Source organism: Macrobrachium nipponense, chromosome 24 (genome assembly GCF_015104395.2).
Source record: "Macrobrachium nipponense isolate FS-2020 chromosome 24, ASM1510439v2, whole genome shotgun sequence".
Classification (NCBI taxonomy): domain Eukaryota; kingdom Metazoa; phylum Arthropoda; class Malacostraca; order Decapoda; family Palaemonidae; genus Macrobrachium; species Macrobrachium nipponense.
This window is the reverse complement of record NC_061091.1, coordinates 24,208,309-24,221,093: the sequence shown is the minus strand read 5'-3', so window position 1 is coordinate 24,221,093 and position 12,785 is coordinate 24,208,309. Positions and strand designations below refer to the sequence as shown.

Sequence of the window (12,785 nt, the reverse complement as noted above, 5' to 3'; positions counted from 1 at the left end):
GAATTCCATGAGATATGCCTACCTTCTCCAAATCCTCTGGACTATGCCTTATATATAGTATAGATAGATACAATATTATTCAGAATTTTAATAGAATAAAAATAAATTTCCATAGATTATATCAGATTCTATAGATCTTGGTGTTAACATCTGGCAATCAAAACCAAAAAATGCCAAACAAACACGGAGACGATCAAACAAAGCGGGTAATGACGTTTTGGTCACGTGACCGGCGTCATCCTCCAATGAGATCGAGCGACCCATCTACCTTGGGCGCCATTGTTGTGGGATGTCAACAAACGCATCGTGAGTCCCTAGCCAGATAAAAAATTATGCTATTGAATTACTAGTTGTATGTGAAAGGTAAGAATGTCACTCGAATTCGGTGTATTTTTAGAGGCTGATGGTGAAGTCTTTCGTAAAGCAATTGTGTCGTTGCATTATGTTATAAATAAGTAAGTAGCTAGCTATATCCATCGCCTAATGTGCCTAGAGGTCGTTGGATGCCTAAACTGTCATTCTTCGTGAACCCCACCCAGCGTGCCTTAATCTGAACCTAGTCTTGTTTTAGTGCATATTAACAAAGAAACTGTTGTGATGAAATAAAGATTTTATGGCAAGTGTAGTTACTTCAAAGCAAACATTCTCATTCATAGTATGGGGTAGGGTACAACCAGTCCAGTAACGTAGCATGAGGTGTCTGCCCCAGGCTGCATGTTAGGTACTACCTAGGTATAGCTTTATCCTTAACTTTGATATCCTAGACAGGTTTTCGGACACAGTAATGGGGTAGTTTACAGAACGACGGGACTATCTCCAAATGAAAGCTAAAGTCGTTTGTCTCTGATGTTTACTTACCTAGCCTAGTAGTGATGAACTATTAGCTAGCTACCTACTTGGGTGGGATGTTGTTCATGGGTGAACCCCTGGCCAGATCAGGGCATGGTGCCCTAAGTAAGTTTAGGAAGGTAAGGTCTGGTTTGGTCAGGACATGGCATCCTAAGAAATGATACTAGGTTTGTTTTCATCTGAAGAATTGTTCCAGGAGTGTTGGGGGCAAGGCCTACTTTGGCTTCCAACGTTTAGGTTAAGTGAAGGGAAGTCTGGTTAAGCCTTATTTGCTCCAAAATAGCCTACCTAGGGTAGAATATCACGACAGGCCAACCCTCATCACGGTGGACGGGTCTTATTCACTCGATATTTAATTGGTGAAACATGAATACAATTGCAACTCTAAGCATACCATTTAAAAGACTGAAGTTTCGTCAACATATTGTGATATATGAAAGCCCCATACGAATTAAAATAAGCATGTGAGCTCTTCGTAAAATATGTTTTCAAGGCAGTTTTGAAATCCAATATGGCGGCTACGTTTTGCATGGACGGTTCTCATCAGTGACGGCCACCATCTTTCCCCAGCCTTCCCAGCACTCATTTGAACAATGTTAGCGTATGTATGTAACGTTTATTGATCTTACTCAAGATTGCAGTTGTAATCAGCACAATAAAACAACATTTTGTTGCCTATATTAGTGAAAGTATGAAACTTGTTATTCCCGGGGTTATGGTTGGAACTGAATTCATTCTTACCTTGTAATCAGTGGTTTTATCCTTACTGCCATCACAACTGAAACTCCACAGTGCTTATTTGATTGTAATTATACACATTTTGGTCTTAATTCACTCCACAGTGCACTCGAACCACATTGCTGTTCGTGTTTCCTAAGCACTCACTCCGTAAACAAAGTTACGAGCAGCAGACGACAACACTGATTATGAGATGCAAAGCTTTATTCCCTAATTGTTTACTTTACTCAATATTTAGTTTAACTCTACTTCAAAATGTTTATTTAATTCATGTCCATTATCCCTTTTTTGCAACCAAATTAACCCCCCAAAATTACAAATGTTTCGGATGTATACTTACGAGCAGACGACGTGAGGAAAAATGGCTCATCGTTGCCAATCTAGTGGAGCGTCACACATACGCCGATGCATTTACAAACTGTTTCGATGAATTCTAGTTGTCATAGTAATGCAGTAATGATAAAATTGCTCTAATATGTATATATACTACAAATAGATACGCTAATTTCACTTATTTCCCCGGTTTTGTGTAAGTCTTATACCTAGTTTGGAGGGTAAACACATACCAATTGACAACACTGATAAACAATTGAAGAGCGCAAAACGCCGCAAAGAATGCCGTAGTCCCCTTGAATAAGTACGAATAAGTGCTGGTAAGAGGTGGGTTTACGATTGTTGTGATGAAAGTGCCCCAGCGTCTATGGGTACAAGTGGTGTGCAGATTTAGCACATGAAATGGGAAGTTTGTTGACACAAGCGACTCCGTAAACATCAAGATAGCGTCAATCTTCGAAACATTTTTAGTTGTAAGTAAAAATTTCTAAAGCGTTTTGGTGAGATTTCCACTGCAGTAGGCCACCCTTTTCAGTACCCTCTGTTTAAATCTTAAAATTTGGCCTTAATTTCTAACTTTGGAGAAAATACTTACTTCGAAAGGAGAGTAGAGGTCTTTAGCTCCGTTTTTCACCAACAAGAAGTCGCGACTGATGCCCATCTCCGGTGTCAGGACGCGTTATAATGTACTTTTTCAGAGGGTGGCTAGGTGTTGATTGTAGGTGGCCTGCTTGGCCTGCTGCGATATTCTACCCTAATACAGAAATGTCCACTACTAGCCCTGACCTCTAATCTGAATTGCTCCCCCCTCCCTAACTGAGTATAGACTGCCTCTAACTGATGATAGATAAGGAAAGGTAGATTTACAAGGTCTCGACTCAAACAAAGGTAACTAGGACTACAGGCTATTGGTTACTTTTGGAAATGTGGCTATTCAAGCATCATGGAAGACCTTAGATAGAAAACCAGTTTATGGGTGAGGAAAACCAAGAACAAGTAAACTGCAGTCGGAAAATTATGTCAACATTACTGTATATATTATTCAATATAAAGCCAACAAATTTAGTAATGGCAGCTACAAGGATACAACCTAACCTAACCTAACCTAGATCATTGCTTAATTATGAGTCTTGAGAATATTTAATTGTGATGAAATGATTTTTTAGAATCATTTGTGTGTATGGAAATACTTGGAATCAATTGCTGAAACTTGGGAACGAGGTAGTTAACTGATGGTGGGAAGTGAGTAAGGGGAAGCTCTTACTCACCTGCTATCACCATACTTTTATCTTTGATTGCTTTAAAGAGAGGATTTCTTGATGTCCTCTTGCTACCTGCCAAGTTAAAATTATTTTTTCCACATCTTTACTGAATATATGGCCTGCGGGCTCTTTCATCCAGAGTACATATGTACAATCCTAGATTGTGTGTGTGTGCTCCCACCCTCTGAAAATTTGTTAGTTGGGAGCTGGATAAAGTACTTTTGTTCCTACTGTGAGCCGTGCAGCACTATCTAATGAAAATCTCAGCACAAGAGAATGGTGTCTAGAACACTTTTTCTTTGGCTTCATGAAGCAATATAGCAGACATACAGTTTGCCTTATGAGAAGGATATTTGTTAAAAGGTACTGAGGACAGTAGGTCTGGTAGTGCCAGAGTATCTTTATCTTATTTTATCTCCAGGACTTCAACAATGAGTAGGGACTGACGATGGCTGCTCAGGAGGTTATGTACTTTCCAAGTTCCTCTGCCAAAAGAAAAATAGCATCTTGCCAAGGTCCATGGATGGCATAAGGCTGGAGGTTGAAGGGTTGAGTGTTTGGTTTTCTCTTTCACCTTATATTCATACCTCTTTGTGAGGAACAGTCCAGCTGAGTACGTGCTGGATAGGCCATGGTGCATGTAGACATCACAGTGAGGCAGCCCATCTTAGAGCTTCAGCTCATGAGGTGTAATCCCTGCTCTCTGTTTTAACAGGGAGTTGGTAAAGCTTCAAATGAACATGTGCACTTATGATACTAACTACTTCCGTACCTATAACTGCCCCATACTCAGGGCAGCACTTGGAATCTCCAGAGTTTTTGTGGAAAAAGGTTCAGACACCACATCTCACTTTGACTCAAGACCATATCAGTCCTTCATTCCTATGTCAGAATGTATGGGGGCGGCGGTTTACAGGATTCATTGCATCCACGCTCATAATCATGACTAGGAGCATAGGATTTCAGGGTGGAGATGTAACCCATCAGTCAGTTGAAAGACTATCCCCCTACTAATGGAATGAGTCTCCTACATAAAAGGGGATTGTTTGTATACCCATGAGAATAAATCACTACTCCAACCTCAGCCATCCATGGCTTTTCCAACTCACATTTCTTATAATCTGGTTTGTATTTACATAAGAAAAATCCCAATTACTGGAAAGTTTTTGACATTTTTCTTTGCTTATAGTGCCTGATTTTGTTTTTGCTGGTGTTCAGATGCACCGTATGGTAACTCATATTTATTGTATGAAGCACAGTAAATTCAGGAATTACAGTATACATCGGTGAATTAGCAAGTGCAGAGTTGTGTTGTCCTAATTTAATCCACCTATGAAAATTGCAGAATAAAACATAACCTATTCAATTTATAAAATGGCAAACTAATCATTCCAGATAACGAGTTTTTCCTTTTTTTTTTTGCAGATGTCAAAGAAAGATAAAAGGGCAACATTTTTGACAGACTTAGGAAGAGCGACTAAAAGAGGAGTACGTAAATGCCACAAGTGTGGTACTCTTAATGGTACACGAGGATTTTCCTGCAAAAACAAGTCTTGTGATGTTATATTTAATGCAGCTGGAGAGAAAAAGAAATTTTCGACGGAAGCATGCCGAATAACAGCAGGCACTGATGCTCAGGTAGTGTTTTATTTTCCTTTATCTCCAAGAAAATGCAGTTAAGATCATAACCGAATGAAAAACGCCAGGAGTGACTGTATGCAAAGTAATAGTTAATAACTCAAGAAATTACCATTTCAGAATAGTAGTCTATTGTTCCTTTTTAAAGTTACAGCATTGGTTCATATTTTGTATCGTTATATATTAATGAGTTTTTCACCATTAAATATTTTGAATACACTTAGAAAATTTAGAGTATTTAGTATACTTGAACACAACAGATTTACCAAATCAGTTGTTGGAATTGTAAATTCAACACATACAAAATACTATGCTCTGCTACACACCATTGTGTGTTTGATTTCATTATTTTTCTGGATTTTTTTTTTTAGCTGATCTTTATTAATCTGTTGGTGTCGTACTGTAATTCTAGTTAGTACATATACATCTTTTGAATAGAAAGACTGACTATTTAATGTATGTTGTCCTTGTTTTAGAGTAAAGAGAATCCTCTTAATAGTACAGTATTTAATTACTATATAGGGTTTTATAATTGAACTCGTAACAGTGACTGTTAAGCTGGATTTAATCACTGAAAAGGATAGGACCTTGAGTATTGTCTAGCCAAGGTATTGCCCAAGAGCTCATATTTTCAGGTATACTGCTAAGACTTATCCATTACTTTATTTATTTTTTATAATAAATGGAAGACTTTATTAACATCTGCTTGATTTTATTTGAATTTTTCACTTGCTATTATTTAGCAAAAAATATTTCTTTCATTCCAGATATACTCAGTTCGGGTGAGAGACAAAGGCCCTGATTATAGAGGTTTCGTACAGCTTCCTCTCATTCAGTCAGTGGATGGCTCCGGAGATCTCTTAATTGGAACAGAGCCCTTTACTGATCCGATTCTTCTTGCACAGATGGCACAGATGGGAGCCAGATGTTACGTAGAGCCATGTCAGAGGAAAAGTGAAAAGTTACTGGTAGGAATGATGTTTTATTTTTGTTCTTACATGATAGACAAACCCTCAGTCCTTTACATAAGGAATTACTTTCAGCGTAGGCTTGAATACGGCCATTAAATTCTGGAACAAGGTGGCTAGGCAGTAACTACCGTCTGGTAGGCGGGTAGGCTGGCCTGTCCGGATGTAAAGATTCCACTTTGCTTTCGGCTGTCTTCCGTTGAAGACGTATGTTCGTGAGCTCTTGCTGACTGCCATTAATCATGATTTCCTGGTGGGATCTTTCCTTTTTATTTTGAATATATATTTATATTGTGTTTGATGTTAATATTAATTTACTTTAATAATTAATATACAAACCCAATTTTTGTGACAGCCTTCCTAGTCGCCTTTCTATTTTGTGTTAAGGGTCGGTGGCAAGGCGTACATACACCCTTATTGCATAGTTTTCGCCCTTTAATGCAAACAAGGTGAGACAGTGTATTCATTTGGTATTTACACTTACGCTTTGTAAATTACCGAGGGGATCTTCGGAGGTTTCTCCTTTGTTTTTCTTCAGGTTACTCTCCTCTTTTGTCCTTTCACTAGTTTATTGGACTGAGAGAGAGTGGGGCGTGTGTTGTTTGTGTTTGAGGGATCTCCTCTCATTTGAGAGGGTGGTGCCCTTGGATGCGAGAGGAGTATCCTTATATTTTGTTTTTCATCATATTTCCTCTCATTTACAGGCTAACAGTGGTGATAGTTGATTACAGCAGTAGATGGTTGGATATCTTTGCGTTGGCTATATCCTAACTTTGGAATTGTACCTATAACTCGTTGCATGCTGTGATACTGGTCCTTGAGTGAGTGTACTTTTTCACTACTGGAAATCATATTAATTTGCCACTGTTATCCTGGAGTTTCGTCACTGGACAACGCCTTAGTGTTGTCATCTTCCTCTTCGTAATCATCATATTTTTCTTCAACCTCCTCCCCTTTGACTTCTAAGGCTCCCTGCCAAAGAAGGAGAAGGTAGTCTCCCCCCCCAAGAAGTCTCATCATGGGACTTCTAAGAGTCTGCCTCCTCAAACTGAGAAGGCAGTTGGGTCTTTCGCTGGCTTGCCTGTTACTTCGGGAACAGGAACTGTCACGCTGTCTCCAGGGACTAGCATGTTGGGCGCCGTAGAAGCACAAACTTCGGTTTGCACTTCTGCTGCTAGTCCTAGAGGTTCTGCCCCTAAGACCAGTTCCGTGTCGGGCGCTCATTCGCGAGATAGCCTGAGTGCACATAAATCTACGGATTCGTGTGCATCTAGAGTCAGTGATGCTGAGTCTGCTCACCTTCACAACTCAGGCACGGAGCAGAAGGAAGGAGTGAATTGCTCAGGTGACTCACACCTTGCCAGTGATTAATCTCCCTGTGATCGCCTGGTACCCAGGGTTGATGTAACAGTCCCATGTGACCGTGTACATGGTGAGACCGGTAGGTGGTCCCCTATGGTCCCCCATTCAGTCCTCTTGAGAGGCTTCGGCCTCAACGAGGACTGGGACATGTCGGAGGAGAGTACCGGCCCTCCAATGACATGTATGGTCAACTTCACCCAGACCACAGTCACGTTTGCGTGACCAACCGGTCCCGGTGGCGGCAAACATTTCTCCTGCCGTGCGAGAGTTTTGTAACCCTCCTTGGGAAAGCGTTTCTCCATGACGATAACGCTTTCTTAGACTAGCGTCGTGGCCTTCACCGCACTGACCGCAGGTTGATTGCTGCCTCGTGACTTGCTTCTTCAGCTAGTTACACTAGCAGGACGAGCTAGAGCATCCAATCTTCCTCACCTATTCCCTCTCCTTCCTATGGCTACATTGGAAGGGGCGAGGTGAATAGGAGGGATCCTGCAGAGTGCTCTCCGTAAGATTCAGCATCGTGGGACTACATTCCTGGAAAGATCTTCAGGTCCCACCGAATGTACGTCCACTTCGTTTAGGAAGAATCTTTTGTCAAATCAGAAGACTATGTTCTCCCTGGTTTTTTCTGTCCTTTGGATGGATTTCAATTCACAGTCCCCTATGAGTTCTGGCGCTTTGGGAGCCTCGAGTGTATATTCTGTTGAATTGTAATCGCATTCCAGTTTTAAATGCGCGCATTTAGGACTGGTTTTATGCCCTTTCCTTCTCGATTTCTACACAAGTTAAGGAGGGGCCTCGCCTCGAAGATTGTTTTGACGAAATTGGGGGGTCTCACCGAGCACTTAAATTCTTGGGAATTTCTAGTACTCTGAGTGTTTCGGTCGTCTATGATCTGAAAACCAGAATTCCTGATAATTGTTGCTACAATACTTGGGAATCTTGCTGAATGCTCGAATTCCTTGGAATTTCTGGTATTCTCAGAGTGTTATGGTTTTTTGTAATTTCCAAACTCTCGGGCGAGACAAACATCCCTGGTAACTGTTATTACAAAAATTGGGAGTCTTGCTGAGCCATTAAATTCCTTGGAATTTCTAGCGTTCACAGAGTGAGTGATTTGGTTTTCTGTGATTTCCAAACACTTGGGCAACGGGCATTGCCAGTAATTATAATAATCGGGAGTCTCGCCGAGCGCCTGGATCTCTCCGTTTTGCTGGCACTCACCAAGTGCTCGGCTTCATCATATTGCCGAGTACCAGGGCAAGACAAAGCTCACCTAATTGTTGTCTTATAAGTCGGGTTTTCTCGCCAAGCGTGGGAATTCTTACACATTCTAGCACTCACCGAGCGCTCACTATCTTAAGTGCTTGGATAGCGAGACAGGCCCTTACCAGTATAGATGAGTTCGCTCTTCAGTCTGGTTTGGAGTTTTGCAGAGCCTGGAACTGCATGCAACACTTTCTAGGTGAATGGTCAAGTACCATCCTCGTGTCTTGGACCTTAGGGTTCAAACACGTAGGACAGCAGACACAGAATCCCTCTTTATTCTTCTTGGAGCTTCGGCCTCGAAGGAGAACAGTCAGTTGGGAAGATGTGAGAGTTCTTTGTTGAGGATTAAAACTCATAATTATGTAGTGGTAATCTGCTCAGCTCACTCGACTCGGCTTGACCAGACAGCTCTGCCGAGCCGAGTGCTTGGCTCTAACAAAAGAACACTGCTCTTGATTGTTGCGGTTGCTTGCAATGACATGGCATCCTCCTTTCCCATGTTGCAACGAGTTTGTCACGGGGATCATTGTCTATCTTCTTAGTCATCTGACACCTCCTAACCTTTGTCTTTGAATGCTTCCACGGCCTGAAAAGAGGAAGGCAGTTCTCTGCTCCCTAAGAAGTCTCCTCAAGACTTCTAAGCATCTGCATCCTTTCCCTAGGGAGGGAGTAATTGGCTGTCCCTTCGGCTCACCTGCTCCTTCCAGAGCAGGAACCTGGATGCTATCCCTAAACTATAGTGTCTCGGGAGCCCCAGGAGTTCAAACCCAGGTTCGTTCTCCTGTCCCTAGTTCCAAGAGTGCTGCTCATGGAACTGGGGCTGCATCGGGTACTCGTGTATGGGTCTCTCCGAGTGTACAACCTCCAAAGGGGGTCGTACATCCACAGTAAGTGAGAGGTAGAATTCTCTCAATCATGATTGTGGTGCAGGGCGAGAGAAGGGACCGAGTCACGTTGGTGGCTCATACTCACCTGTGAAAGCCAGTAATGGCTATTCTTCAGGTGCCAAGATCGATGTCGCTTTTCCTTGGGACAAGGCATTTGATGGAGATAGGAGGAGGTCCTCTGAGTAGTCCTCTTCATGAGGTTCGATCACAGAGAAGATAGATGCATAGCAAGACGTGGCAAGTTCTCACCAACTTTTACTGCATTTAACTCCAGCCAACTTTTGCTCGCGTTCGCACAAACAAAATGGTTGTGTGAAATGAATACTTCATTTAACAAAATGAGAATATCGCAAGTTCAGAGAAGAGCGGGCAAGAACAGTCAATCCTCCTCCCTTTTTTCTCTCTACTTCCTGGTTACACTCGAATAAACAAGGGAATAAGAGGAATTCTATGGAGTCAACTCCTTAGGGTTTGAATCCGAGTGACTGTTTTTGGTTCAGTCTTAGAATTTTACCAAACGTATGTCAATCGGTTCAGGATGGATAGCACCAAGAGGTTTGAACGCCTCTCCAGTGCTACTGTTTTGTGAACAAACCGTTCGGCTTGAACTAGTCATCTTCAGTATCCTGTTATCACCGTAGAAGTCTCTCTTCGGGACAACTTCACCTTAGCTCTCTTCATTAGAGAGTGAAGGAGGTCTGCTTCCAGTCCTTATTTTTGCCTCTCGAATGAAGAAGAATTAGGCAGGTTCACAATTTACAGGAACCTACAAATATACTAGTATATTCTCTTTGTGACCTGCTTGGTATGTGACCAAGACGAATAGTACCTTCTCTTCATTAACCAGAAACTTTTGACAGCCTATCAGGCATCCCAAGATTTTCCAGTTTTGATTTTGAGATGATAATGGTATTATTTGCTAACAACACCACAACATTTGCTTTTATCACTAAACAATAGGGTATCTTTCTCTCCCATTTCGGTTAAAATGCAGATGCTCGAGTGTATCTTTTTCTGTGCTCGATGGTTCTAGCCCAGCGTTTCTCAACTTTTGTTGGCCCCCCTACTGAGTCACTTGACAAAAGTGATATAGTTTAATTTAAGATTTTATACACTTAACTTACCTGTCAGATATATACTTAGCTATTTGACTCCGTCGTCCGACAGAAATTCGAATTTCGCGCACACGCTACCTGTAGGTCAGGTGATCTACTTACCTGCCGCTGGGTGGCAGGACTAGGAACCATCCCCATGTTCTATCATATTTTTTCTGTCGGCCATACTGGCAACATCGTTGTGGGTATCTCCGGCTGGATTCGTATTTTGCATCGCAATTGATCTTCGTTTGGACTTCTCGGTGACGTATTTGCATTGATTGTACTGGCATACGCGATTGTGGACCGTTTTTGGAATTTGATTTGGATTGTTCAACATGATGTCTGATTCTGGAAATGTGGTGAGAATGTGTGTAATGCGGGTTGTAAAGTTAGGATGCCGAAGGCATCAATTGATCCTCATACTATTTGCAGGAAATGCAGGATGTATGAATGTTCTTTTGGTAATACTTGTAATGAATGCAAGGATTTGAGTGAGGAAGAATGGAAATCTCTAACCTCATACGTGAAGAAGTTAGAAAGAAACAGGGTGAGGAGGTCTTCTTCCAAACCTTTATCTAGTTCTAGCGGGTTATTAGTAATAATATAACCCTCTTCTCCTTTTACTGCCCCATCTAATGTACCTGCTCCTTTATTAGAACACACAGATTCGGCATCGGAGATAGCGAATCTTAAAGCCGCGCTTCGGAAAATGGAAACCAAAATGGCGGCCTATGAGGTAAGCAGTGTAATTATAGTGCTGTGGGATAGTGATATAAGTGTCCCCAGTGCAGTGGAGGGGGCGTCTGATTGTCTTCACAACGCTCCCAGGCCTAGACCTCTTTCAAGCTCCCAAGCCCAGAGGAGAAGGAATGTCGAAAGCCGTAAGGAGGTTGTGGAGGATCCCCAACAGTCAGACGTCCCTTCGGCATTTTCTGTATCGCCACAGAATGCCAGAGAACGTTACAGAAAAAGCGTTCTGCGTGAGTGTTTCTCCTCCTCGGAGAATTCCTCACCTAAAAGAGGGTGGAGATCGGCGGATCTTTCTCGCCCCCTTAAGAGACGTTTGGATGAACCCAGGATTACTTCTAGTCCTGAGCGTTTTCAAGAGGAGGACCATCCAGTAATTAAACAACCGAGGGTAGACAATAATGAAGAGACTAAAAGAATCCTTCGCACTATGCAGGATTCCATCACTTCTCTGTGGGAGTTCTGTATAAAGACCCTCCCCCCAGAAGGAAAGACGATTTCCTGCCTATTAAGAAGTCTAGGCTATCGAGGGTTCAGACTCGCCATAGTATTTTGTCTTCCTCTGATTTGGAATCGGATTCATCAGCCTTGCATAGGCCGAGCAGGATCCGTTCTCCTGTCAAACGCAAAGCACGAGACGCCAGACAAGAGCGTCGAGTTTGCGAGACGTGAAACGTCAGCCAGGCGCGAGCGTCAAGATAGGCGCGTCATGCCATCCAGAAGCAGGACTCCTCCAGGAACGAGGATCCAGGCAAGAGCCAGGATGCTACGAGGCGCGAAGATGTCAACAAAAAGTAGGACACCTCTCAGGAGAGAGTCGTCAGGCAAGCGTCAGGACGCTCCAAAGCGGTTTGACGCCAGCCAGAAGCATGACGCCTCCCAGGAGCGAGGTGCGAGGCAAGAGCCAGGACGCTTCGAGGCGCGAGACGTCAACAAGAAGCAGGACGCCTCTCAGGAAAGAGTCGTCAGACAAGCGCGAGGACGCTCCTAAGCGGTTGACACCAGCAAGAAGCAGGACGCCTCCCACGGGAGCGGCTTCTCCTGATAGAGAATCGGTCAGGAAAGAGCGATCTCCTTCTAACCTGGAACTGGAAGAGATTTCTGAGGAAGAAGTTTCAACTAACGAGGGACTTTCCAATTATAAAGTTTTAGCCTCGTTACTTCTAGAGGAGTTTGCGGATTCTCTTAGTCCTGCAGCTCCTCCTTCGCCGAGATCTCTGTTTTCGAGCACAAAAACCCCGAAATCCTCGGCTTTCTGAAAGATGAAACTGGCGATCTCAATGAAGAAAGCCCTCCAGTCTTTAGATTCGTGGCTTTTATCTAAAAAGGAAACTTTGAGAACGGTTTATTGCTCCCTCCTCCCTCCAACTGACGGGAAAAGAGGCATTTGGTATAAGACAGAAGAGGCGATGGGATTGATGCTCCCTTCGTCGGCAGATTCAGATTTCTCGAGTCTTGTAGGAGTCGGTGAGAAGACAGTCTCTTCAATTCGCAAAGGCGTCCCTGGAGTATGTCGGAGTTAGATCAGCACCTTAAGGGAATTTTTCACGTCTTAGAGGTAGTTCAAACTTCTTGGATTGGTCTCTTGGGGTGCTGGCTAAGAAGACGAGTGAGCCAGATTTTCTAGATCCAGAA

General features: G+C 42.8%; 1 protein-coding gene across 1 annotated transcript in view; it reads left to right on the top strand.

Moving 5' to 3' along the window:
* Positions 1-259: 259 nt before the first annotated feature.
* Positions 260-12,785, top strand: part of LOC135205522 (uncharacterized protein C2orf42-like) — a 125,997-nt gene continuing 113,471 nt past the window's right edge. Inside the window, 3 exon segments of the mRNA XM_064236269.1 lie at positions 260-363; positions 4,608-4,820; positions 5,588-5,788. Coding sequence (XP_064092339.1) covers positions 4,608-4,820; positions 5,588-5,788 — 414 coding nt within the window. The 5' untranslated portion in view covers positions 260-363.